The 26,205-nt window shown below is 40.4% G+C and overlaps 2 protein-coding genes across 5 annotated transcripts; one reads left to right on the top strand and one right to left on the bottom strand.

The window, feature by feature from the left end:
• Window positions 1–8,223: 8,223 nt before the first annotated feature.
• On the top strand, window positions 8,224–15,615 carry LOC121896218 (poly(rC)-binding protein 2-like). Of its 2 annotated transcripts, none has more exons than XM_042409964.1 (13): window positions 8,224–8,385; window positions 9,208–9,341; window positions 9,547–9,570; window positions 9,663–9,695; window positions 9,824–9,940; window positions 10,040–10,171; window positions 10,276–10,404; window positions 10,746–10,820; window positions 11,095–11,154; window positions 11,501–11,573; window positions 11,671–11,726; window positions 11,917–12,086; window positions 14,370–15,615. In XM_042409964.1, the coding sequence occupies exons 2-13, from the start codon at window positions 9,273–9,275 to the stop codon at window positions 14,404–14,406; spliced, it is 975 nt and encodes a 324-aa protein (XP_042265898.1). In that variant the 5' UTR covers window positions 8,224–8,385; window positions 9,208–9,272; the 3' UTR covers window positions 14,407–15,615. The 2 variants fall into 2 exon arrangements, with proteins under 2 accessions (XP_042265898.1, XP_042265899.1); XM_042409965.1 differs by having other exon boundaries at window positions 8,225–8,385; window positions 11,095–11,136.
• A 117-nt stretch (window positions 15,616–15,732) lies between these two features.
• map3k12 (mitogen-activated protein kinase kinase kinase 12) lies at window positions 15,733–26,060 on the bottom strand. 3 transcript variants are annotated; one of them, XM_042409338.1, is made up of 14 exons: window positions 25,813–26,060; window positions 23,616–24,133; window positions 21,853–22,048; window positions 21,052–21,243; window positions 20,757–20,915; window positions 20,245–20,403; window positions 19,980–20,088; window positions 19,638–19,747; window positions 19,241–19,357; window positions 19,000–19,134; window positions 18,179–18,902; window positions 18,014–18,081; window positions 17,553–17,850; window positions 15,733–17,462 (listed from the first exon to the last, which is right to left on the bottom strand). In XM_042409338.1, the coding sequence occupies exons 2-14, from the start codon at window positions 24,070–24,072 to the stop codon at window positions 17,301–17,303; spliced, it is 2,886 nt and encodes a 961-aa protein (XP_042265272.1). In that variant the 5' UTR covers window positions 24,073–24,133; window positions 25,813–26,060; the 3' UTR covers window positions 15,733–17,300. The 3 variants fall into 3 exon arrangements, with proteins under 3 accessions (XP_042265272.1, XP_042265271.1, XP_042265273.1); XM_042409337.1 differs by lacking the exon at window positions 25,813–26,060 and adding an exon at window positions 25,364–25,579; XM_042409339.1 differs by lacking the exon at window positions 25,813–26,060 and adding an exon at window positions 25,364–25,579 and having other exon boundaries at window positions 21,853–22,036.
• Between the last annotated feature and the right edge of the window lie 145 nt (window positions 26,061–26,205).

Below are 26,205 nucleotides of genomic sequence, written 5' to 3'. Positions count from 1 at the left end.
CGCCTGATATTGCCATCTATAGAGTCATGGCTCAAACATAGTATGTGGTGGAAATGAACCGATATCATCCTGAGGGTAAGATTAGAATTTCAGCTGCCATTAGAGTCTTTTATTAACTGGTAATCAGTCAATTTTGTGGCCTGTTTTATGAAAAATAAAACAATGAGGAAGTAAATCAATCATAAAGAAATAAAATGCAATACAACTGATTATTCTGCAGCAGCTATGGCAACAGTACATATTATGCCCATTTTATGTAAGAACTAGCCAATATTTGTCACATCCCCACTTTTAATTCATTACAACAATAAACTCAGAGATTAATGTTTGCCACAATCTGTCATCACAATTGGTATTAATTACCAAATAAGTGAAATATCATTAATCCCCATTCCTTCTCTTAAGCTCCGTTCCAATCGCATGTGTTTCCCTAAAACACACACAGTCCAGAGAGCGTGCCCACTGGCATGCATAACTGGGTTCCTCCTGTGGAGGACTGGCATTAAAATGCAGACTGCTCCTCATGCTTGTGCCCCTAAGATATCACGCCAATTATTTGTCTCTGCGGGAGCAACCTATTTGCAGAAGATCTTCTTAAAATAAGAGTAGGGAGTCACATCCGCTCTACATCCTTCCTGGTTCCTGACTGGACAGTTGACACAGACACGTGTCACCTCTCGCTGTGATCCTGCAGGGCCATCTAACTATGGATGTGGAAAGGTAGTGACGTTACAGTCACCATACAAGCACAAGCTTTTGGTTCTGTTCACACCCCTGCAGAGAGAATTCAGTCCCACTGTGCATCTCTGCGTCTCCATTTTAGTGAGTTAACAGATCTGTACAACTTGCCCACGGCTCTGTCAAACATGAATTCCAACCATTCTTCTTCCACAAACACACACACACACACACAAAAAACACACAGTACTTGGTTTGTTTCAGATGTCACAAATCATAAATGTGAAGACAACTACCCTCTTGTACAATATATGTCAGTTCAATCATGACACCAAGTTTAAAAGACGCTGTGTTGGACGGGCAAGCTGCATGTTTATCCTCATTGCTTTTATTCTCCATCTCTTTTCAAGACCTTTAATGTTTAAAACAACATTCACTTGCTAATTAGGTGACTAATTGGAACCATCTCTGTCTGGCTTTGAGTGTGTCATCATGCTTCACACTGTAATCCAGATCATTTACTTTAATATGCGCAGAAAGAAGCTGAAGCTGAAGAGAATGAATTGGATTTAGTCTCCCTTTTTTTGATCTTTGTAAAACATTAGTGTTTTCCACCATATAAAATTGATCTGGCATCACATTTGCAGCAAATATGTGCTCACACTGTGGTTAAAGGCTCACCATCGTAACACATCACAATTCAGCCTAAAGAGAAAAGTGATTCCAGGTGTGAATCCAGATCCCAGCAAGGTGATTTAACATTATCAGCGTTACGTTAAACTGACTGCCAGAGACAGTCTGTGATGCTCGTGGCAGTGGGATGTCAGGGGCAGCTGACAAGAGCATGTTAGGTGGGCGAGTAGCATTTCATCATACAATCCATGTACAGTAATCAATGACCACTCACCGATAGAGGAAAGAGGGACAGGAGAGAGAGTGAGAGTGCCAGTGGGCATGTCATATAAAAGCACTGAAGAAGAAAAACAGGGAGGTTGCACTGAATTCGATTGGAGGGGTACGACAGTGAAAAGTGGGGACGTGTAAAAGAGCACAAATGGTGAGAAGGATGTAGAGATTAAAGTAAGCAGATGATTATGTAAGCAAATGCTTGACAGGGCGAGACACACATAAAAGGCCAGAGAGACCATGTGCTGATTGGAAAAGCTGAAGAGCCTGCAACTCCTCTCTTCTGTATAATCCAGCTCTCCATGATTGCTCTTTAGATCAAAGAAACCTGCATTTTTATTCTAATTAAACATCTTTTGTTATGACAAAAACATGTATTCTTTGTCATTCACCTCATGCGTTTGTTAATTTATCTAACTGCACTGTTTATGTAATACGATATGCACGGGATGTAAATGTTTCACCTGTTCCTAAAGTGTGATGGTTTTTGGTTTGGGTAAATCTGGTCAGCTATGGATCTATTTTAAAAACACCACCAGCCTTGTAAGCCTGGCACCATTCAAGCAGGACTGCAGATGGCTTTGTAAAGCAAGCTCCAACATCTACTGCCTGGACTCATGTTTGGAAAAAAAAACATCCAAAAAACCTAGGAACTGCTGAGACAAACTGCTTTCAGAATATGAGCTCAATTTCTTCCAGTGTGGAGGCAATCTATCGAAAAGCGGAGCGATTTTAAAATCCTGAGCCAGACATGATTCATGAGTCATGCATGTAAACAGCAGTGTGTAAGCCACCCTGTGTAGGACATCAGTTGCAATAGAGAATTGGATTAATAAAAGATTAACAATTCACGGGAATAGAAGATTGGTTACAGACAATAGCGAGCTATTCTGGCCATCGACTAATTGGCCACTGACTCTGATGTGCACCAGATTAATGAACATGTGCTGAGTGAGTTCAGGCAGAATACTCCGTCAACCAGACCATGAACACATGGTTATAGGGCTACACTGCTCCATTTTATTTGTACTCTACTATAATAACACCATGACTCTGTGGGTTTTACTGTACAATCCTCAATTCCATTCTCTCTAATTCAAAACAAACACTAGCAGACTATTAAGCTCCTCATTTATCCCATCAATCATGTGACAAAGCAACCAAACAACAGCCTTGCAGAAAACAAGGCAATCCATCATGAAGCGAAAGTCATCAATCATATTCTTTGTATTAAAAAAAAAAATAAATAAAATAAATAATGAAGCTGAAGTTAATTATTTTCAGGTCAAGAGGTGAATTCCTGAAGTCTTCCTTTTGGCCAGGTTGATACTGAATCAGCAGTTCCACTTTTCAAATATCATCAGGAGTAAAAGCCTAGAGGTACAAACGCCAAGACAGATATTCAGTTGATATTTAAAATACTCCAGTGGATATGTCCCCTGAATATTTAAGATATTAGTAAAAAAATATATCATTTAGAGCCATGCTGAGCTGCTCTTGCTTGACCATATGATCCTATTACTGACCAACTGTCCACACTGAAATGTGTGGGCTGAGTCTGCACTGAGCGATTAAGTACAGTGATATAATTAGTAGAATTATTAGTTGATACATTTATAAATCTTGGTTCACACAACTGTCCTGCTCTGTAACTAACTCAGAGCTCTCACAACTGCTAGACACTCTTTTAAATGGATATTTTGAGTGCTGATTCATTCAGAAAAATATTCCTGAGTGTGAGAACTTATCAGACCACTCACTGGGTGATTTTTTTGATAAGGTTGAGGTTAGAGCTACTAAATGTTCAATACATTTCCATTTTGTCAATATCTAAGGTCAGGACACCTCAGTCAACATGTCCAGCTATGATTTATATTTGAATGTTGCCAGAAATGATGCAAGATTTAAAAGAGGACTGAAAATTCAGATTACTGACACAGAGTACTCTTGGTGTTATTGTGCCATCTATTGGATTTTACAGATAATTGCAGCAGCAGATCATCAGTGGCAGGAGAAAAGCTTCAGAGGACACAATCCAATGTAGCTGTCTTCATTCATCCTCATTTAAAATATGGAAAGTAAGGATAATATACACTGACTAGGTGGTGACAACAAGTGTGCCAGTAAATGTGCGGTGTTATCATTACATTTACTCAGGTACTGTACTGAAGTATAAATTTGAGATCGTTGTATTTTACTTGAGTATTTCCATTTTATGCTACTGTGTACTTCTACTCCACTACATTTATTTGCCACTTAGTTACTTTCAGATCAAGATTTAATACTGAGCTTTGCTCTGTTGTTTATTGCATGTTTTATTGATGATTGTACTGATGTTTTATTATCACTTATTGTTTATTGTATGATTTATCTTATATGATGTAAGATGACCTTGAGTGTCATGAAAGGTGCCTTTAAATAAAATGTATTATTATTATTATTATTATTTTAATATTCTATCTGTAAATTTTCTGCTCTTTTTTTTTTATACTGCATTAAAATGTCTAAAAACAACTAGACCTATGTTGTATATTTTGTTTAGTTGTGTACTTACATTATCCCAAATGTTTCCAACATTTTTCAAACCCTCAGAAATCTGTAATTTTAATCAAGGTAACGGACCGTTTCATTTGGTCACCTGTCAATGGCGTCAGACCCCTCTACCAAAGAGTATAGTGCACAAGATGCACACCTCGGCGTTGTGTTTGTCCGCTACCAATTGCATCTACCAAAGAGTAACTTACACACATACAAGATAATACTTCGCCGTTATGGTAGTTTGCCACAATGGCGTCTACCAAAGAGTAATTTACACACATACAAGATAATACATCGGCGTTGTGGCTGTTTGCCACAATGGCGTTTACAAAGAGTAAATTGCACACATACAAGATAATATATCAGTATTGTGGTTGTTTGAGAGAAACTGTTATAAATTGACTTTAATTCAGTTTCAAGTCACATTTTCATGATAAATTTTGGTTGTTTTTAACGATATCTTTTAGCCGGATGAAGGATTTTAGTCGTCGGACGTCTTGATCTTAAATTATCAGAAAAATAAACTGGGCAAATGTAGGCAGCATTAGCAGCACCTCGGCTAACAGCCCCTCCATGAAGTATAGTGCTCGCCAAACATTGTCGGAGAAACATTGTTTTTTTTTTTTTAGGTGAAACAGCTTTATTCAGTATTTTTAACTATTTTAATCTGCGTGTACGTTTGTTTTTGGAGAATAGGAGACCTCTGCGGATAATTTGGCTCCCGGTAGAAACCTGCTGGACGTCTGGATCTTAAATTATAAGAGAAATAAACAGGACAAACGTTCGCAGCAGCTCGACTAACAGCCCCTACCGGATGTCCGGTGCTCGCCGAACATCACCGGAAAAACACTGATTTTTTTTAGGTGAAACTGCTTTAATTAGTATTTTTACCTATTTTAATCTGCGTGTATGTTTGTTTTTGGAGAAGAGAAGACCTCTACGTATAATTCGGCTCCCGGTAGAAACCTGCTGAACGTCTGAATCTAAAGTTATAAGAGCAATAAACCAAACAAATGTTGGTAGAAGCTCAGCTAACAGCCCATACCGGACGTCCGGTGCTCGCTGAACATCGTCGGAGAAACACTGACTTTTTTTTTTTTTTTTTAGGTGAAACTGCTTTATTCAGCGTTTTTACCTGTAATCACCGAGTCCGTTTGTTTTGGAGAGGAGGAGACCTCTGCGGGTAATTCGGCTCCCAGTAAAAACATCCTGAACGATGAAAACTGGAGTAATCCTAACCCGGAGAAGCTGGTTGTTTAACAATGAAGACAACAACTCCCATGATCCCTTGCTACTTCACACCGACATCGCACTCCGTCTTTTGTTATTGTTTCGATTGAGAGACCCCTAGCGGCTGAAATTACATATTGTGCATTTAAAAAAATGTGTTGTGCACTTTGTGTGAAAGATGCTATAGGCTATAAATAAATTGTATTATTATTCTATTATAAAAAAAAACATATGATACACTTATATAATATAATATAGCAATATTACTATTAATCTTCCCAAAGTATCTAAAATTGGCTCCACAATGATAAACTACCACATTAAAATGCTCTTACATGTATTTGTTAGTGATAAAACAAACAATATAATACACTATAATTATATAACACTCTAGAAGAAGCCAAGTACTTTTACTTTTTATACTTTAAGCACATTTTGCTGATAATACGTCTGTAATTTTTCTTAAGTAACATTTTGAATTACTTCTTCCACCACTGCTAAAGTAAGAAATACTCAAATGACCTATAAGAACTGTAATCTATTATTTATTTTCCTTCTTGGCGTTTTTTTGGAGGCTAGTTGCTCTCAGGGTGAAATTCAAGCACAACCATGAATGGTGGCAGCAACTGATTCTTCATATTCATATCATCATATTCGTGGTTCTGAGTTTAAGTTTAGTTGAGTTAGTTTTGGCAGCCTTAAATATAGTGGAAAAGTTTATTCACTCATGACTGAAAACAAGTATTCAGATCCTTAACTTAATTAAAAGTAAATGCATCCAATTCTCCAACAAGTAAAAATAAATATGTACATTATATTCAACAACTGGTACTGTATTAGAATGAACACACTGTATACTATTAATTTAATTTAGTGTGATTCAACACTCAATTCAGGAATAAATGTAAATATTCTCCTATTTTCCATCTGTTAAAGTGTATCTAGTCTCATAAAGTGTTCACCAGTTCATTGTCATTTCCATAAACTAGCTAGTGATAGCTTGTCTCCTCCTGGCCAGAAAGCAGCCTCATATTTAATGTTTTATATATTTTTTCTTCTCTCCTGTTCTTCATTGTTCAGTTCAGGGGCATAACATAAATAAAAATAAAATAACTTAAATTACATAAAGTCTTGTTTTCAGAGGAAAAGACAGTCTTAATGGAAGACAGAGTAATAACAAAGGGCGGGTTCACCTTTTCAGACTTGTGTAGCTTATAAAGTATTTGAAGGATAGTAAAGTTGATTAAAAATGCTGTTTTGCATATATTTTACTCTTACTTGTGAATACCAAAAAAATCTAATCTCCATATCAAAATGCAAAGTCACATATGAGAAATGAAACGAAGATCTTTCCAAATTTTGTTGCAGTGTTACTGTTTGTAGTATTGACTCAAAGCTCTTTAAGGACGGGTTCACAGTTTTTCATGTCTGTGTTGAAGCAATAGTCAGCTGCACAAATTAACATTGAAAGAGGTTTTTCTTGCCATAATCATTCCTACTATTCATACTGACAATTAGAAGATCCCTTCATAATGCAATTACAATGTAAGTGATGGGGCACAAAATTCACAAGTCTTCTGTGCAAAAATGTATTTAATAGTTTATTTGAAGCTAATATGGAGCCGTCCAAATTAGTCAAATCAAGTAGATATCTTTCAGCGTTACAGTCTTTTTAGTGTCAAAGTCCCTTTCTTTGTTACTATACTTCCACCGCAGCTCAACAGGGAAACACTGTCCGAGGAAACACAAAGAGGGAATTTTATGCTTAAAAGACTGTAAATGTGGCAGATATCCACTTGATATGACTAACTCAGACTACTGAAGCCTCATATAAGCTTCAGATAAACTTTTTAATACATTTTTTAACAAAACAACTGTGTGGACACACTGTGGATTTTGGCCCCCATCACTTACAGTGAAAGCACATTTGAAGGGGATCTTTTAATAGCCAGTATGAACAGGAGGAATTATTACAGCGAGGAAAACCTATTTCAGTGTCCATTTGGGCACCTGACTGTTGTTTTAAGACAGACTTGAAAAACTGTGAACCTATCCTTTAAGTGAAAGATCTGAGTAGTTCTTCCACAACTGAAAATTAGTGACTCAATGCTCTTAAAGTCCTCTTACACTGAAAAATATGTTTTTCTTCTTGTTCCTACTGTTAGATGTTTGAGCTTCACTCTGCAGAATGGTGTATATGCAGATTTTGACACTAGAAGACTGTTTTTTACATTAATCTGCTGAAAGTGGAAAGTTTCTCTGTGCTCATTGATAATTTGATTTTATGGGTGGACCTACGAGCATGGTTTGTGACATCACTACTACTTTGGAAGCCAATTCTGGTCCAATATTCAACTAACACAAGTGTGATGTGGAAACTTGAAGCTCCCAGTGCACAAACACTGAGAATGGACCGTACAGTGATGTAGGAAACATCTTGTGTCCAGCAGAAAACTTTTGAAATAAAAATATTTGCATATTCAGAGATTCCAGATTTTTTAATAAGGAACAAAGAGTAGATGCCATTTTAAGGATATAAATGTGGTAATTATACTTGGAAAAAACATTATTATAATATTGTTCGAAGCAGAGTATTTTTATATGTTTTAATACATGTCTGGAAGGGATCTTTAAATTTCCAGAATAAATATTTAGAGGGGCAACATTTATGAACTTCTCTATATGAAACTTCTTTGACTTTATTGACCACAAAAAAATGAGCGTGTAAATCACTTGTAGCATTAGAAACAGATACATTTATCAGATTGTTATTTTAAATGAAAACGTGTGGACATTTAGGGGGAGGGGCAGAGAGACAAGTGGGCGGGGTTGACCCGGGTTGAGGGGCGGGGCAGGTGAGAGGTCAAAGTTGAACGCATTTTGTCTTTTGTGCTAAGCAGAAGAGTGGAGTCCGATCGAACAGCGGCGTCTCTTCCCTCTTCCCCGGATCCTTTTAAAACTCCCTCCCGAACCTCTCCCCTCCACCCTTGCCACCCTACCCACCCCCTGAACACACTTCAAGGGACGGTTCGGGTAAGACTTTCCGAGATATGGCTTTGTTGTGTTTGTTTTTTTCCTTGCTTTCCTTTCAGAGTGAAGGACAGGGGGTAACTCTGTAGGCCGCGGGATCAGACTATTTCCCGGATCAGACGATGCTACTAAAGCTAGCAAGCTGGATGGAAAATTACCGAACTGTATTTAACTCAGTGGTCGATCAGGAGTTACTAGCATGCCGCTGTTAATTAGGTGTTTCCTACAGATGGTGGTGGTTAAAAATCCCAGCATTCAAGTCGAACATGCGGCAATGGAATTAAGAAGTTGCGATAGAAATGTTACGGTAGCTAACTTAAGTTAGCCGTGTTGCTTGCGTGACTAGCTGTGATGCTCTGCCTAAAATATGTTTAGCGAGGCTACCGTTATGCTGTGACCCCTTCAGTTATTACTGTCGATGCTCACTCGACACAAAGTCACTATAATATAAAGTGGAAGTTGTGAAAGTTTACATTTATGCCTTTTAGTAAAATGAAGCGACACGCTGTGTCGCCACAGCTGTCCAATGCCAGGAAATAGACGTTGCCACTTGGAGACAGTGGGTCAATTGTGCTAACGTGAATGAGTGGACTCGGGCCAGTTTAATGTGAATTACAGGAATGAAACGTCTCATTCTTTCGAAGTGGCTAGCAAATGTCATTAACATACAGTCCCAAGCTCTAGTCTACGAGAGGGTAACTGCTTGCATCACTTCATTGATCTGCACTGACAGCAGCTTTTTAGTAAACAATGTTTCTTCTGAGATGTCCTCTTAGTTTCTAGGCGCTACATTTGTTTCTGATGGCCACATTTTCCTATTTGCAGACATTCAGCCAGTGACCAAAGACTCACTTTGTTGGCCAGTTTACACTCTGGATTCATCTGCAGCAATGGACTCGAGTCTGGTTGAAGGAGGACTTAATGTCACCTTAACCATCAGGCTACTCATGCATGGGAAGGTGAGTGTGACTGCATGCAATGCTTGATAACTGAATTAATATTTGAGTCCCACTCTAGTTCTGTCTGAATTCGTTCCTCAGTTGAATCAGGGCAGCCTGTGCTTAAGTTATTGCAGAAATGAAAACAACTTCAGCTTTTCTGTGCTGGTGACCATGAAGAATGCATTTATTGCTCTAACATGCTTTTTTTTCTTCTCTTCTGCAGGAGGTTGGAAGCATTATTGGCAAAGTAAGTTGTGTTTTACTGCCAGAATGATGCTATCTACATCTTATCCTTTGGTCTGTTTTGTAAATATAACAGTATTTTTGTTTTCATTACAGAAAGGAGAGTCAGTTAAGAAGATGAGAGAGGAGGTAAGATGATTTTCTTAGACATGTGGGGATAACAGGAAGAAACATGTTCAATATTGTGACATTGACTCATCATGTGATAACTCTGCGACTAATTCAGTATTTCCTGTTTTGTTTGTCTGCCTGTGCAGAGTGGCGCTCGCATCAACATCTCAGAGGGGAACTGTCCGGAGAGGATCATAACCCTCGCGGGACCCACCACCTCCATTTTCAAAGCCTTCTCCATGATCATTGAGAAACTGGAGGAGGTTGGAGTTGCTCATTACGTTTGAAAGGAAACATATTATAGCTGTAAAGTTGAGTTTCAAAATTTCCTAAGTTTTATTTTGGTTTCACTTGCTTTTCAGGACATCAGCACCTCAATGACTAACAGTACGGCCACCAGCAAACCGCCAGTCACCATGCGCCTCGTCGTGCCTGCCAGCCAGTGTGGCTCACTCATTGGCAAGGGTGGCTGCAAGATCAAGGAAATCAGAGAGGTTTGTTATCATATTTCTGTCTTTTTTTTGTAACATTTGAGCCTGTATCTTATTCCTGATGTGTTGTAACTGTTGTGTGTTTGTGTGTGTGTGTGTCTCCACAGTCAGCAGGAGCTCAGGTACAAGTAGCAGGGGACATGTTACCCAACTCAACAGAGCGTGCCATCACCGTTGCAGGGACCCCACAGTCCATTATTGAGTGTGTCAAGCAGATCTGTGTCGTCATGCTCGAGGTAAAGACTGATCAGTGTTTCCTCTATATTCATTTAACAATGATGTGCCACCACAACAAGAGAAAGTGTGAAATTAAAATAAATAATGTAATTGTGTCATTGTATTATCTAAAACTAAAAAAAGTATAGACCCAAACAGCAACAGATGTGTGACAAATGTGGAATTGACACTCAAAACCACCACAGCTGCACAAACCTCCCCCCCAAAAAACACTGTAATGTAATGCTGCTTTTACTGTTTGAGAATTGTTATTAATACTCTTGATGGATTATTATTTTCAGTGTTACTGTGAATGTTAACTGAATCGAAGAGTCAATATTATATGTTTCTGTTTTCTCAGTCCCCACCGAAGGGAGTGACCATCCCGTACAGACCCAAACCCTCAGGCTCTCCTGTCATCTTTGCAGGTGGTCAGGTAAGCAACGAAAGCATTTGTTTGTTCCTCTTGAGGTTGACACTGATACTGCTTGGCCTGAATAATCTGATGTTTTTCTGGGGAAAGATATTCCCATCTCTGGTCAAAAAAAAAAAAAATTATACATGAACTGTCAGTCTAGCTGCTGGTGTGCTGGTCTGTAGCTCGCCTGGCTTTGTTCTTGTAGCACACCAAGGACAGAGGACTTATGGATATTGGAGTACACTCTGTGTGACACTGTCACACCCTCCTAAGTGCTGTTCTCTCCTTGCAGGCATACGCTGTCCAAGGGCAGCACGCCATTCCACAGCCTGATGTAAGTGAAGGGCCTTCTGTAAGTGATCCAATATATTTGCAAGTTCGGTCCTGGGAAACCATGCCACCTTCTTATTTCATCCCTCTGACTCTTATTTTTCCAACCACCACTGTCTCACACAGACATCCATTTAATAATTCCAAAGATTGAACTTTACTAAATATTAACATTAATGTTTGTTTGAGTTTTAAGATAAATCATGGGTCCTATGTTCCATTTCATATTTTCCTCTCATTATCACAACAATCTATATTAAAGGGGGATTATAACAAAATTTCAGCTTTTAAAGTGTCTATTAGATTTTTCCTCACACATAATTTCTGTCTGTTTGCTCTCCGTGTCCTTTCGTCCGTTCTATCAACAGCTCACCAAACTTCACCAGCTGGCCATGCAGCAGAGCCCCTTCCCCATTGCACATAGCAACCAGGGCTTCCAGGGTAGGTGGACAGATTGAAAGAGGGAACGTGATTGCAGTAGATCTGTAATAATCCACCCAATCAACACTCTCATGGGGGTTTCTTTGTATTTCTACAGCTGGGATGGATGCCTCTGCACAAACTGGCTCACATGAGCTGACCATTCCAAACGATGTAAGTCGCATATATCTCCTTTTGCTTATTTACTGTTCTTGCCAATATTTACCATCTGTGTATTGTTGCTTTAGCAGAGATGCATCCTGCTTTTTTTATTTTATTTTATTTTATTTAAAGTTGCCTATTTTCTTGCTGCTTGCGTATTTTGAATATTTTGGTGCATGCTCACATATTTCTTTTCCCTCAGCTCATTGGCTGCATCATTGGCCGTCAGGGCGCAAAGATCAATGAGATCCGTCAGATGTCAGGGGCTCAGATCAAGATTGCCAACCCTGTGGAGGGCTCAACTGACAGACAGGTCACCATCACTGGCTCTCATGCCAGTATCAGCCTGGCTGAGTACCTGATCAATGCCCGGTAAGAGGCGTTTTTGCTAGTGAAACACATCCATCACAGTGCAGCAAGTTGACAGGAACACAGCAGAATTTTAGGTCTAAAATATTTTGCCATTTCACCTACAAAATAAACAGAGTGCTGTTTGTCAGTTTTGATATGATGAGGAGTATTTATAGAGTTTCAGCATTCACAGGAGAATAACATGATAAAAAGCTTCTTTTAACTTATTTTCTGGTGTTTTCTGTACTTTATGTCCATTTGGCTGGCCAGCAGTCGAGCCAAAGACTTAGTTGCATGTCCTTGTGCTTATTATTAATAGTAATAATAAGAGAAAAGACTGAGAATCCTTTTCCTCCCCAAATGAAATTGTTCAATATTTACCAAAGCTTTATTCGCATGAGACTACTATACCTTAGGGCAGCTTTTACAGTTCACTTACTGTGTGATAAAAGACGGAAGAATCTGTAATCTGTCTATAAAAACAAGCGTGGCCAATATTCTGCAGTGGGGTCAGTAAGATCCATCCAAATAGAGTTGTGAAATGAGAGGGGCTGCTGGTTTTCCCCATTCTGTAACAAAGTTTTCTTTAAACGATAATGTAACTGTCCTGTAGGTTTATATTATGACCACTAGTATCAATTATTTCAGCTTCGTTTCTGAGAAATCACATTTTGTCTATTAATTTGGCGTGGCAGACGACTAGCAGTACGATAGGGTTGAAAACTGGCTCCAAATTAGACCCAAATCCAAAATGTCAAGAACTGGGTATTAAAAAAATTTAATTTCTGTTCTGCTTATCAGTTCCTAAAAGTGATAATAGGGCTGGGCGATGTGGACAAAATTAAATATCACAATATTTTGACCAAATACCTCTATCTATATTGTGACAATATTGTAGGGATGACTATTGGTGCTTTCACAAAATATTTACACAATGAGATATTTTTGATAAATAATCATCAGTATTGTGGATATAATGACTAAGTGGGCAAAAGCAAATAATAGAACAGCTACAACAGTCTGGTAAGCTCAGAAAATTACATCACTTTAGTGTAATTCAGCCTTTAAAACCAGGAAAAATCAACACTTATGACATAATATGATATTACAGCATCCTAAATATAAGACAATATTTAGTCTCATATCATGATATTGATATAATATTGATATGTTGCCCAGCCCTACTCGATAACCCTTAATTACTGCAAACAAAGGCTACATATCTGCAAGGATGTGGCTGTCTGCTGGAACCTGACGCAATGCATGCTAATTAGCTGTAAGTCAGATTGCACAGTAAATTTGACCAAATATTTAAGGCAGCACAGCGTCGCTCTAAAAGAACGTTCAGTGTTTGATGTGTTGCGGTCTCCGAGCCGGAGTGTGTCATCAGCCGGCGCTAGAGCCTCCAGTAGGGTCAGGGATAACTAGCCGTGACACACCCTCTGTTTTTATGTATTGACTTTGTTTATTTGTTTGCAGCTAGGTGTTGTGCACTGAAAGCACTTTAGTTCTAGCATCTTGCTCAGACGGACTTTAGAGTCATTTCTAACGCTGCTTTAGTATTTCATTACTTGGCTGCTTTTAGTATTTCATTTGGAGCACACAGCAACCAGAAGCTTTGTATTTTGTGCTTTTTTTTTTTGAGTTTCATTGCAAGGATACGCTAGCATGGAAAAACTAGCACAATGTTTTTCTATAGCTCTATTTTTCTGGAGTGTTTCGAAGGGCCTTGGTGACTGACAGACACAAGAAGTTTATTTTAAATTTCACATTGGCAAGGCTTTATAGAACGACATCATTTTAAGTGGTCGAGCATCTGAATTTGTTCAGTTCAGTTACAAAAGACTTTTAAATCAATTATTTTAATGAAACAGTAAAAGTCAAAGTAAACACTTAAAAGAATAAAGATATTTTTGTTATCTAAATATTTGACTTCTTTTTAAAAACCAGAATCAATAAGCAGATTCAGAATTGATAAAATTCAAACAATATCCAACCCTACCATACTGGGGGGATAACTCAAACTTTGCACTGCAATTATAGAGTTTAGCATCATGAAACACAGCTCCTCCCCTGCTTAAACTCTTGATAACCATGAATGTTGTCTGAATGTCAGAGGCAGCTTCAGAAAAATGTTACCTTATTTTACCGTAAACCTCAAAGTCATTGTGTCATTTTAAAATCCACAAACACATGAAGTAATGTCTCATTGTCTAATTCTTTTAAGTTTGCTGTATGAGCTCAAATGTTTTTAAGAATTTTAAGGTTGAAATTGTATGTTCTTGTTTTTGTTGTTGTACTCAGGCTGTCTTCTGAAGCTACTGGACTCGCAGCCAACTGACATGGAGGATCTTCATCAGCACCTAATGGAACCCCTCCCCCTACTTTTTACCAAGAGGTCCCTTATTGAACTTAATGCAAAAACCAAGTACTATAAACTCACTGTTTTCTCCTCTGCTTTGGTTAGACACCTCAGTTGTAATTATACCATCATCATGATAATGGTATTTTATTTATTTATTATGTTTTTAAATTCCCTTTGCATATAGTTTTTAAAGACTTCCTTCTGTTGTATTTTTTTCCTTTGTTTTGCTGTATATCTGTATGATCTTCTTGATATAGGTAAAACGTTTTAGAAAAATCTGAAAAGGCATAAATAATGTTTTTCTTATGTCAGATTTTTCTTAGAAAATGTAAAAATGAAGAAAAAAAGACACAATAACATTATAGATGGACTGTTCTTTCCCTTCCTTTTTAAAATATCTATTTATTTTTATTTAATACGCAGCTCCTTGTTAAGAGTAGAATTCATTGATATTTGCCATCTTCTATTTGAAGCTGTACTTCCTGAATGAGGCATTTGTGGGTGTGACGGGTTTTAAATGGGTGTAAATGATCTCCAGTTGAAGATGTATGCAGGAGAAAAAACCTCTTTAGTCAGAAGGTAATTTATCCCTTGTTAAGCGGGGGTTCAAAGGAGAATTTTAAGCTACATTTTGTCTCACCTCTAATTTGCTGAGTAATTGTTTTGTGTCATTCCTGTGTTTCCATCCGTTTTTATTTCTCGATCAGGATTTTTGAGTATTGTTGTGTATTGGATTCTGATAAGGGTGGGTGGGCCTTGGTCACCAGGAGTGGGCCTGAATGAGAGGAAAATATTTTCTTTTCTCTGAAATTACTAAGACCATAGTAATGACGATGATGATGATAATAATGATAACATTGAAATGTTTGTTTTAAATAGAGAAAATATTTTTTTTAACTGCAGGGCTGGGGAATGCTGCAAGGGGCAAAACTACAAGACATGTTGGTCTTTATAAGTATATTATGCTGAGGTATTAAATTATGATTAACTAGAAGGAGAATTATAGAATTAACACTAGTTTCCTGCTATCCTTTTTTGCCTGGGTCAGATTTTATTTTTTATTCTTTGCAGGATGAAGAAACTCACGTTTTTGTGCACGTTTTCAAACTATTGTAGATCTGGGTGCAATTAAATTGTTGAAGAAATGAAATGCAGAAATTAAAAAAAAGATGTGAAATGCTTGAACGTGCCTCGCTCATTCATATGTTGATTCATGTTTTAGTCAGCTGACAAGACACCTTTTTTATTGACCCGTTATCAAGCTCAGATTTATTGATAATCCAAAAACATTGTCCTGTCTCATGGGGGGAATCTTATTTTAATGGCATACAGGTGTGAAAGGGCAAAACTGTAAGTCAGTAAATGACACTAGAACAGTTTGGGCATGCTTAGAGTCGTTGAAAATAGTCATTTATTTATCTTTTAGCTGTTTTTATGTGATGTAGCAACAGCACAAACTGTAGCTATAACACGACCCGTCTTTTTAAGCAAACATCACACTTTTTTTTTTTTTTTTAACCAATACATTATTTATTGTTGCTCATAATATTTTGCTTTTTGATATAATTCCTATGTTACAGGTACAATGTGCAATGCTGTATAAAAACAAAACATTTCTATTCAAACCCAAAGGATACTTACTTTTTTTTTTTTTTCGACTAGTAACCACCACAGAGAAGTGCTCTATTCCTTATCTGGCTACTTCCGCAGTAATCTTAAAGGGTAAAAGGAACAGTGGAGGTTTTTAAGAAGCCTACCAACATCGTGAACTATAGGAGTCCTTGTGGTTCTGTACAAAAGCACCTTCACCTGTGTGTGTTCATCACTGAAGCACCTGCACCAGTGTTGTTGCTGAGAGAGTTGAAGCATAAGATGTTAGCTTGGTTAGAAATACTAGTGCGTGTCAGAAGAGGTCATTGCTGTGCATCCTAATAATAAAAGACGACAATTTCAGAAACCGGTAGAGCAGTATCTACTGTACAATAGTAGAAGTGCTTTTTGAGTGAACTCAAAGGTCTCCCATTCTATCACAAATTCGATAACCTTAATAAAAACCTCACGCATGTCTTCCGTGTATTTGAAACTCAGTAGTTAGGAGGGTTAAAAAAAATAATATATATTACCTACTGAGAACCCTAATTACGCATCATGATTGATGTCTTGGTGAGATTTTCATTCCATTATGACTTTTTTCCCCCCCTTTTTTTTCAGTGCTGACATTTATTAACATAAACAAAATAACTGAAGTAATACTTTCAGGATTAAAAAAGTGTAAACTTTCACAAAATATAAAACGGACACATTCGAACCATAAATTATAAACATGTAGTCATGCATTTGTTCACAGGGCTGCATACCGTTTAGTCTTACATTTTTATCTTACAAATAAAATAAAGTTAGATATTTCTCATGTGGTATGTAATGGATATTTACATTATTATTCATTAGTATTTAATGCATTAGTGTATGGAGTATCAGGATGCTCCCAGAGTGAGGGTTAGAGTGTTTAAAGGACTAAGAGTGTGGTGTCTTGTGCGTGTGTGTCTGTGGAAGGGTTTTTGCTAAACTGGAGCGGTGGCTACGGTTACCTTGGTAACTATTTTGCCTAGAAAACCCTACTGAACTTACATGACATTTATCTGATGTCACAAGCTGCCAAAAAATATGATGTCAGGTTATGACAAATGTCCTATGTCATCTGATGTAGGTTTGCCAGCCAACAAACTTATGAGACACCATAAGTCAACTTGTCATAGTCTGAGTGGTGTAGTAGGTGTGATCCCTCATGACAACAGTAATGTACTGCACTGACAGATTGGTGTACGCCTGTGATGGTTGTTCACTGTAGGGTAGCTGGAGTGTCCCGTGGTCTACGGAGGTCCTGTATGAGGCGCCTGCGGAGACCCCTGATAGGGTAACGGTTGAGACGGCGGCAGCCACGCTCCAGCGCTGGGAGGACGGCTGAGCTCTCCGCTACCTGACTGATCCAGCTCAGCACTGTCGCAGTCAGAGTCATCGCACAGTGCCCGACTCTGAGAGAAGAGAGAGCAGGAAGACATAAGTGTTTTTAGAGTAAGAAAATGACAAACTGACGCACGCAGTCATCTGTGGCGCTGCTTTACCTCATTAGGATTCTGCCCGGCGTCCAGCTGAGCTTTGGCCTGGCCCGTGGCGCTGTCTCTTTCCGACAGGCCGTCGGAAGCCTGCACAGGATCCGTGTTGTCCGCCGGGATTTCGGATCCCTGAGAGAGGAGGTCATCGCTGCGGTCGTCCAACCTGTCGTCTGTGTTGGTGCTGACCACGTCGGGGGTGCCGCTGTGGGAGTGGTCAGTAGTGTGGCCCTCCTCGCCGTCTGATACCGACAGGTTCTCTGAGCTGAAGGTAGACACCGACTGGCACTTGGTGATGCTGGTCGGACGTCTAAAGAGATTAAAAAAACCAACAACAACAATACAAGGTTTTAAAATCACTGAATTGACCATGTAAAAGTCAAAATGATTTAGTACTGTAAATAAATCAGCAACTTGTCAGTGAGGGAAGATGGCTTGAGGGAATTTTCCAGTGACGAAGGACAGCAACTCACCGTCTCCGTGGTAACTCAACCTCACTGTCAACTTCACCCTCCTCCTCTTCTGATGACACTCCACGCCTCTGTAGTCACAGGCAAGAAAAATGCACAAGTGAACATTATGAAAGTATTCACAGGAGAATACTGAGGAATGTGAACAGATACATCCAGCACTCTCACCTGTTTGCGTGTGATAGCTGCCCTGTACAGAATGGCTGAAGGTGTGAGGTGCTGACTTCCGATTCCCCCCGATGCCCCCCGTGGCATCCTCACAGCACCGGCTCCCTCCTCTTTGTCCTCCCCGTCATGGGGCAGGCGTGGGGATCCCAGAGATCCCCGCCCTGCTGCCGCCCCCCTCCCACACGGTGAGTCTGGGCTGCTGGAGAATGGGAATGATGCAGCATCCTCACTGGGAGTGTCACTGCGGGGAGGAGTTTCTGTGAGATCATCCAGACCGGCTGCCCCCACTTCTGATCCCCCTAAACCTGCAGAGGCACTGAGGCTCCCCCCTCTCTCCAGCCCGCCCACGGAAGGATCCCCTTTTCCCTGGCCTTCTGCCTCCAGCGTGGTGCAGATGAGGTCAGGGCTGGAGGAGGACAGCTGCCTCTGCTGCTGCTCGTGGCTGAGGCCCCGCAGGGCTGCAGAAGGCTCCAGCAGCTGCTTGGAGGTGTTAGTGGTTGAACTGTTAGCCTGGACAGTTGTGTCCCTATTAGGTGATGACTGATTTGCCTTAAGTCCAGCCAGGTCCCCACTGCTGCCCTTACCGGGCTTGCGATGGCGGGTCTTTACCCTCCGAGACCGACTGGGAGAGGTGGAGCTTCTGTTGGGGCAGGCTGGGATAGTGACTTGCATCACGGAGGAATCCATTTTGGGAATGATTACCTCAGACTTTAGGATGTCTGGCCTGAAAGAGTAGTAGGGATTCGTCATCAGCTATAATCCACAAGCTTGATAAGAGTATCAAACTTTTATCAAATAAACACTGAAATGAGATCTCAAACCTCTTTCCTGAAGGCAGTTTCTGTGGGACATTTCTCTTCTTGATGAGTTTGTCCATGGAGTTAGAGGAGCTGCTCTGTCTGGAGCTGTGGTGCTTAAACAAGCCGGGATACTTCTTATCTAAAGATTGCTCTCTCCTGGGGGGAAAAAAAACACCAAATGACACCAAAGTGCATAAAGAATGTTAATATTATACAAAAACATACCTCCAAAGCCAAAATGTGTTCATGGGTTTATTCATACCTCTGCAACTCTTTCTCTTTGAGTTCCAGCTGCAGCATGACAGCACTGAGCTCCATATAAAGGTTATTAGCCCTCTCCAGTTTCCTCTCATAGTGCTCACGGATGTCCAAAGCATGCCTGAGAAGAAAAGAGGCTGCTGACGTCATTGTGCATCCGCATGAGAGAATCCAAATCCTCTATAATAGACATGCACTCAAGGCACTTATTTTCATGCATAAGGGGTGGACAAAGGAGTGACATTGAGAAATGGGACAGAGTGAAAGTGGTCTTATACATGTATGCTAAGATAACTTAACAAAAATACCACCGTGTACTGGTACTAATCTGGCACATCAGTGTGAAAACCTGCTGCAAGAGAAGAGGTGCCATGAAACATGTATGTGAGTAAAAAACAAACCTGAGCTCCTCTCTGCGTCGGTTGATCAGTTCCTCATCGAGTCGGTGGAGACAAGTACCCTCAGATTTAATCTTCTCAAAGTGCTGTTTCACCTCTTCTCGCCATTCAGCCTGATGAGAGCACATTTCTATTAACCAGCTGTGTCTGCCCAGTGCTGACTTTAGAACCAGCTCTCTAATCAGTTGTCTGATTACTGTTTAAGCATATGTGGGTGCATTTGTGCCTATTTGTGTACATCCATGTCTGTATATTTAAATGTATGATTTGTGTGTCTTTTGGTGCATCTACAGATATTCTTCTCCCATTTGTTATTCACACAGGAAATCAGAAAAGAAACCACACCTGAGACTTGAAGTACGTCTCTTGCGGAGTGGACAGCACATCAGCTGACGCTATATCCAGATGGAGAAGGATCTGACGGAAAGAAGGTCTATTCCTGGGCTTACAGTTCCTGCAAATCCAAGATGGGAAAGACAACTGTGTCCATCAATAAAGTCCTTAAACCACAGACACCTTCTCATGTATACTACTCTCATACTGCTCATTTTCTACCACTTTTGTCTTTTGCTGTCTACATTCCAACTGTCCATATCCAAGAATTGCTCACCAGCACTGTCTGAGGAGGATCTTGAAGCCGTCAGGGCAGCTCTCAGGTATGGGTAGCTGAAGGCTGTTGTTACCCACACCCCAGATGATGGCAGATGAGTCCACATCTTTATAAGGGATCTCCCCAGTTAGCATCTCCCATAGCACCACTCCAAAGGACCTTAAAGTTAAGTAAAAGCTTTATTTTATTCAGAAAGTCTCATTTGGATCAAGATCATTTTAAAATAAGAGACTTGAGAACAAACGACATACATATAACATCACATAAGTCAGTCATCACATGCATAATATATCACTATGTATACATTTAAATCCCTCAGAGGAATTAATATCTTTAAAACATTGAAATCACAACCATTAACCCACAATACTGGTGCATTATCTGCACTTCTACTGTAGTGCAGTACATTAAAGATAATTGCTAAATTGCTACACTGAGTCAAGAAAAAAAAACATGTTGATATAATGTCTCTTTATCTGCTAGAAAAAAATGTGAATGTTTATCGGACTTACCAGATGTCCACCTTTTCTGACACTGGCTCATTCCGAATGACTTCAGGGGCCATCCAGGCTACGGTGCCAGCAAATGACATTTTGGTGCTCTTGTCACTGAGCTCCTTTGAGGTGCCGAAGTCTGAGATCTTTACCAGGTCGTCGTGTGTGATCAGCATACTGCAAAAGTGAGATTATAACGCTAATTTTCTCGATCCATAAAATGTAAATTTTACAAATCGGTCATGAAATTTCAGGTCTTGTTTGAGTGAATCTCTCTTCATTCAGGCAAGCTGTGTTGAGGCTGTTGACTTACTTGGGGGACTTGAGGTCTCGGTGGATGATTTTGTGGAGGTGTAGGTAGTTCATGCCGCCTGCAATGCCCATGGACCAGTCAACCAGGAGGGAGGGGGTGATTTTACGGCCGGCCCTCAACACCTCATACAGTTGGCCTTGGGCACAGTATTCCATCAAGATACAGTAACAAGGAGCCTGTGTGCACACACCCCTAGAAGGAAGCAAGGCAGTCAAATAACAGCAAAGGTGAACAGAAAAGGAAAGTGTTATATCAAAGCCAGATTTATGCATTAAATGATTGGTATGTTGATACGTGACCCTGTGAAATACACCCACAGGCCACTTTTTTAGGTACACCTCTGAAATCTAATGCAATCTCTGAAATCTAATGCAAACAGCTCTGCCATAAATTCTACATTCATGAAGCTTATACATTTTTTTGACACTGTCAGAAAGGTGATAATTCTACTTTATGTTTATTATAGAGGTTGTAGTGGGTGGTGGTGGTGTACTGGAGTACATTATATTGAAAAGCGTTCCTAATATTTTGCCCTCCACATGTATGTTAATGGAGTGGACAAAATATTAGGAACATCATTCAATATAATGCACTCCAGTACACCACCACCACCCACTACAACCTCTATAACAAACATAAAGGAGAATTATCACCTTCCTGACAATGGCAACAAAAACTGAAAATGTATAAGCTTTGTAAATGTAGAATTTATGGCAGAGCTGTTGTATTGGATTGCATTAGATCACACAGGTGTACTTAATAAAGTGGCTGGTAAGTGTATACTATCAATAGTCTCCTCACTTGAAAGTGATGATGTTGGGGTGCTTGAGTTTGCGTAGGTGTTTGATCTCAGTCTCTTTGATGTCCCGCACTTTCTTTACAGCCACGTCTTCTCCGTGGAACTTTCCGAGGAAGACGGCCCCCTGTGCCCCGCTGCCCACCCACTGCAGGTCCGAGATTTCCTCAAAGGGAACCTCCCAGGACTCTAAACGCAGACCAACAAGTCGAAAAAACAAAACTACATGAATAAACGTGAAATCGTGGAGCATTACACAGAATTAACACGACCATTGATACAAAAACTTTTCTTCCATGCATCAATCATAAGTAAACAAGAGCATCCTTAGAGGAATTACTTAAATTATATCCATCCCACGTTGCAAGGCTTCCAAATGTCAATGTGCACTCTTGCCAGTTTGAAAAAGGAGGAGTCAGAGGGTTTGCTGAGCAAATGCTAGGTCCATGCTACACATTAGGGCTGGCAAGACACAATTACATCATACAAAGTGCCTGCCATGTTCAAACAAATGGTATATCGACAACTTATCCACTGGACCAATACATTTCTATCAGGCTACACAGAGATAAGTGAAAAATTGAGGGGAAAAACAACAATCTGCTCATTGTCTTTTCCATGTGTCATCTGTCATACTGACACTACTCAAATGAGTGAGAGAGCATGGTCACTAAAGAGAGATGAGCTGCGCAGAATAAAAGAGACAGGCAGATCAATTCTTCATGAGGTCCACTGAAGTGTCAAGCTCTCTGGAGACCTGCTGCAGCGGAGGCAGATGCTCACGACGCTTCCCCTAGCCAGCTGTGAAAACTCACTGTAGCTGAAGACTGAATAAGCAGGCCTGAAGGACTCATAAACAAAGTCTCAAGTACTGTAGCATTTGAGTTACTTGTACTTGGTTATGCTACTTTATTCCACTCCTCTACATTTCAGGGGGATATATTGCACTTTTTACCTCACTACATATATCTGAAAACTACAGTTACTTTTCAGATTAAGATTTTACATAAAAAACATATATTAAACTTATAAAATACAATATATTGTTAAAAATTAAACCAGAGATTCCCAACCTTATTGGCTTGTGACCTCTTACAAAGGTGAAGTCAGTTGGGGTCTGTGGTCATGTTTCAGATGTCTATTAGTAAATCCACCAAAGAGACATATCCTCTCTAAACTTCTCAGATGGTTTAGCAGATAGCAGATTTTTTTTCTTCTTCCTTACCCCATTAATCATCTCATGACCACTCAGATTCATCTTGCGACCCTTTAAAGGGGGCCAGATCCTTAGGTTAGGAACCTCTGGACTAAACTACCTGACTGTATATAAAGTAGTTAAACTTACTCCACCTCAACCAGCTGCAAAGGAAAATGCTAGTTATGCACTGATGCATAATGTAATAATGCCATATGTAATGATAAATCAGTAATTTTTCTGCAGAACAAATACTTTTGCTTATAAAACTTTATGTACCATTTGCTGATAATAATTCTGTTCTTAAATGTAGGATTTTACTTGTAGTATTTGTAGATTATTGTATTGGTTCAAGGCTCATGAAGTTCAAGCTTCATCATTGAGCTCAGATATTCTCTACGGTGCAGCTCTGTGGTTATAAAGGCACCACAACATATCTCACATATTGAATGACTGACATGTTTAACTCACAAACTAGTGAGACTTGTTTTGTTCTATGACATTTAAAAATACTATCCACAGCAGATGGTCAGATAGCATAGAGGTGGGACATTTTCTGTTATCTTCACATACCTTCATGGCTATGTTTGTGTTCAGTGGAGTAGGCTTTTCCAATCATGGTCCAGACTGGTTTTAGACAGCCAAACAGTCCCTCCAAAAAACCTCCACTTCCTGATTGTAGCCGAATGTTCTCCGACTGGCTCCGAACAGCGCCAGCCTCTGGACTGTGCCCCGCCTCAGCCCCGCCGCCACACTGGCAGGCCTCATGTTCGTGTAGTTTTAGTACGCTGTTGTCAAAGTGGGGTCCATCACTGGGAGTGGGGCTGCTGCCACCCGGTGCCCCCTGTCCACCGGTGTCAATGGACAGCACGTTTCGGAGGACACACTGTGTGGGGGTCAGGTCCGTTTCGGGGGTGCAGGCAGGGGTGTCTCCATCGAGTCTTCGATAGGGGGGTTCTGAGATGGGGGTACTGAAGCCTGACAGGGAGGGGGAAGGGGCACGGGGCTCATGGATACAGGTCCCACTCATCAGGGGTTTCCCCAACACAGCAGGTTAGGGTGGATGGAGGATGGAAAGATGAGAAGTAAACCTAAAGGGGAAGATTTATGATAACAAATGCATTAGAATGATCTATAACACATTCAATAGCCATACTTCATCTGCAAAACAAGATAAAAAGAAGCCAAGATTAACTTCAGCACTGGACAGCTCCATGTTACTCATGGAGCTGTCCAGTGCTGAAATGACTGCTAACTTCACTTCTGGTATGTCTTCTGATTTTTAAAGAAATTACCAGACTTTGGACAAACTTTTCTTTCATTCAAGCAATACAAGACACAAAAAAAGGCAGAGTCGTGCTGTGAGTTGGGCAGTCCGCCAGTTCTCCAGCCTAACCACTCATCTCCAAAACCAAATTCTGTCTGAATTGTTCAGTAAAACCTCATCTCTGTGAATGGGGAAACCAGCCTGCCCAGTGGAGCCATCAACCAGAGTGGATATGGGCTTTGTGAATGAATTTACCAAAAGGAGCTTGTGCAGTCCACAACCCTGACTGTCACCTGTTCTTTAACTGTCCCTCTGAGGAGCATCAGGGTCTGACATGATCAGAGCAAAGCTACCCAGCAGCTCCCATATGCTGCTCGTCATGCATCAACTGAAGAGCATTGTGTGCATCTGAGGAATATGACGAATTGCATAACCGTTCTGGTGTGAATGTGTACGTACGTACGTGCGTGCGTGCGTGCATGTGTGTGTGAAAGCGAGAGAGAGAGCGAGAGAGGCCACATGTACCCAATTCACATATCCTACACCAGCTCCATGTCTTGTACTGCACCACTGCATGAGAAGAGCCACGGCGACTGAGCGAAATGGGAGCGTGAAAAAACGGGCAACAAACAACCACCGGGCCTGTGCGAAGGAGCAGTGCACACACACACACACACACACACACACAAACGCAGGAAGATCAATCTTTAAATAACCGAGGATGTGATGATGACACTCAGCAGCATCATAGCCGACGTGCATGAATTGCAAGCCCGATGCCTACTATGGTCCATGCCAAGTGAAACTGCCGCAGCGTCTGTACATTTACTCAATGTTGGCATCAACACAAATAATTCGGAATGTGGGCTTTCTCGCTGCACAAATATGATTTTCTAGCATTCATCGACGATGAATCGTTTCTTGGCAGGATCAGTCCATTGGTGCAGTGTGAGCGGCGTGAACGCTACCGCACCGAGCATCATACCTAAACGTCCTGTGATACCAGATTTCTTATTCAACCAGCATTTAACCGGATAGTGTGACATTCCCATACCTTTCTGCCTGGTTGATGTCGCGTTGTCAAGTGAAGGGGTGGGCTCGGCTTTCTATTTGTCGGTGATTAAGAGCGAATCGTTCTTTCTCTTCGGTCCGGGCTGTCTCTTGTATCTCCAGTCCCTATATCCACGAGTTTCACGTTACTGGGATGGATCCCAGCGGGCAAATCGTGTTATCAATAACCGGGGACCCATGCAACGTGAGGCGCGCTGGGTTTTGGGGGGAGGGAGCTGTCTCCTTCCCAGTGCTGAATTGACGTCACGGAAATGCGAGGTGTGCCGCAAGGGGGCGCTACCCCGCCCCTCTGCACAACACGGACACACAGACGAAACTAGGCTATGAGTTTTCCATCATTTCCATTTCCATAATGTGTCATTATGGGCCCCTTTTTATCCGGTGATTTCTATGTTTGACCCGTGTTTCAACCTGAACGGTCCCGGATCATACCCCATGTCTGTCAGCATCCACCCTGCTTCTGCTGCTATTGCTGATGTGTCCTTGAGCAAGACATCCTGAATCCTCACTGGCTCCAAGGGATGCTGGTGCACAGCTGACCATGGCAAGGCTAAGCTTTGTCAAACACAAAGGCAATTCAAAGTGCTTTACATAAGGTGAATAAATGCATTATGCAACAGCATTTAAATTAAACAATAAGCAATAAAACCCCACATTAAAATCAATTAAAAATAGATATAAGAAAAAAAAAGATTAAATAAAATGAAAAAATAGATTTAAATAACAATAGACCAGAACTACAGTTACAGTGCAATTACAATGCAGTAATAAGTTGTATTGTATTTGGTGCCCCAGACAGACAGACAGATAGATAGATAGATAGAT

Source organism: Thunnus maccoyii, chromosome 4, assembly GCF_910596095.1.
Source record: "Thunnus maccoyii chromosome 4, fThuMac1.1, whole genome shotgun sequence".
NCBI classification, from domain to species: Eukaryota; Metazoa; Chordata; class Actinopteri; order Scombriformes; family Scombridae; genus Thunnus; species Thunnus maccoyii.
Note: the sequence above shows the minus strand (reverse complement) of the source record. Positions and strands in the feature narration are given on the sequence as shown.

What these genes read in the sequence shown, in the direction of transcription:
- LOC121896218 (XM_042409964.1), top strand. Translation starts at nt 9,273, where the DNA reads ATGGACTCGAGTCTGGTTGAAGGAGGACTTAATGTCACCTTAACCATC. An exon ending in GGCTACTCATGCATGGGAAG is followed by an intron (nt 9,342 to 9,546) that starts GTGAGTGTGACT and finishes TCTCTTCTGCAG; the next exon opens with GAGGTTGGAAGCATTATTGG. An exon ending in GAGTACCTGATCAATGCCCG is followed by an intron (nt 12,087 to 14,369) that starts GTAAGAGGCGTT and finishes TGTTGTACTCAG; the next exon opens with GCTGTCTTCTGAAGCTACTG.
- map3k12 (XM_042409338.1), bottom strand. Translation starts at nt 24,072, where the DNA reads ATGAGTGGGACCTGTATCCATGAGCCCCGTGCCCCTTCCCCCTCCCTG. An exon ending in ATCCTCCTCAGACAGTGCTG is followed by an intron (nt 20,089 to 20,244) that starts GTGAGCAATTCT and finishes TTGGATTTGCAG; the next exon opens with GAACTGTAAGCCCAGGAATA. An exon ending in CGACGCAGAGAGGAGCTCAG is followed by an intron (nt 19,358 to 19,637) that starts GTTTGTTTTTTA and finishes TTTTCTTCTCAG; the next exon opens with GCATGCTTTGGACATCCGTG.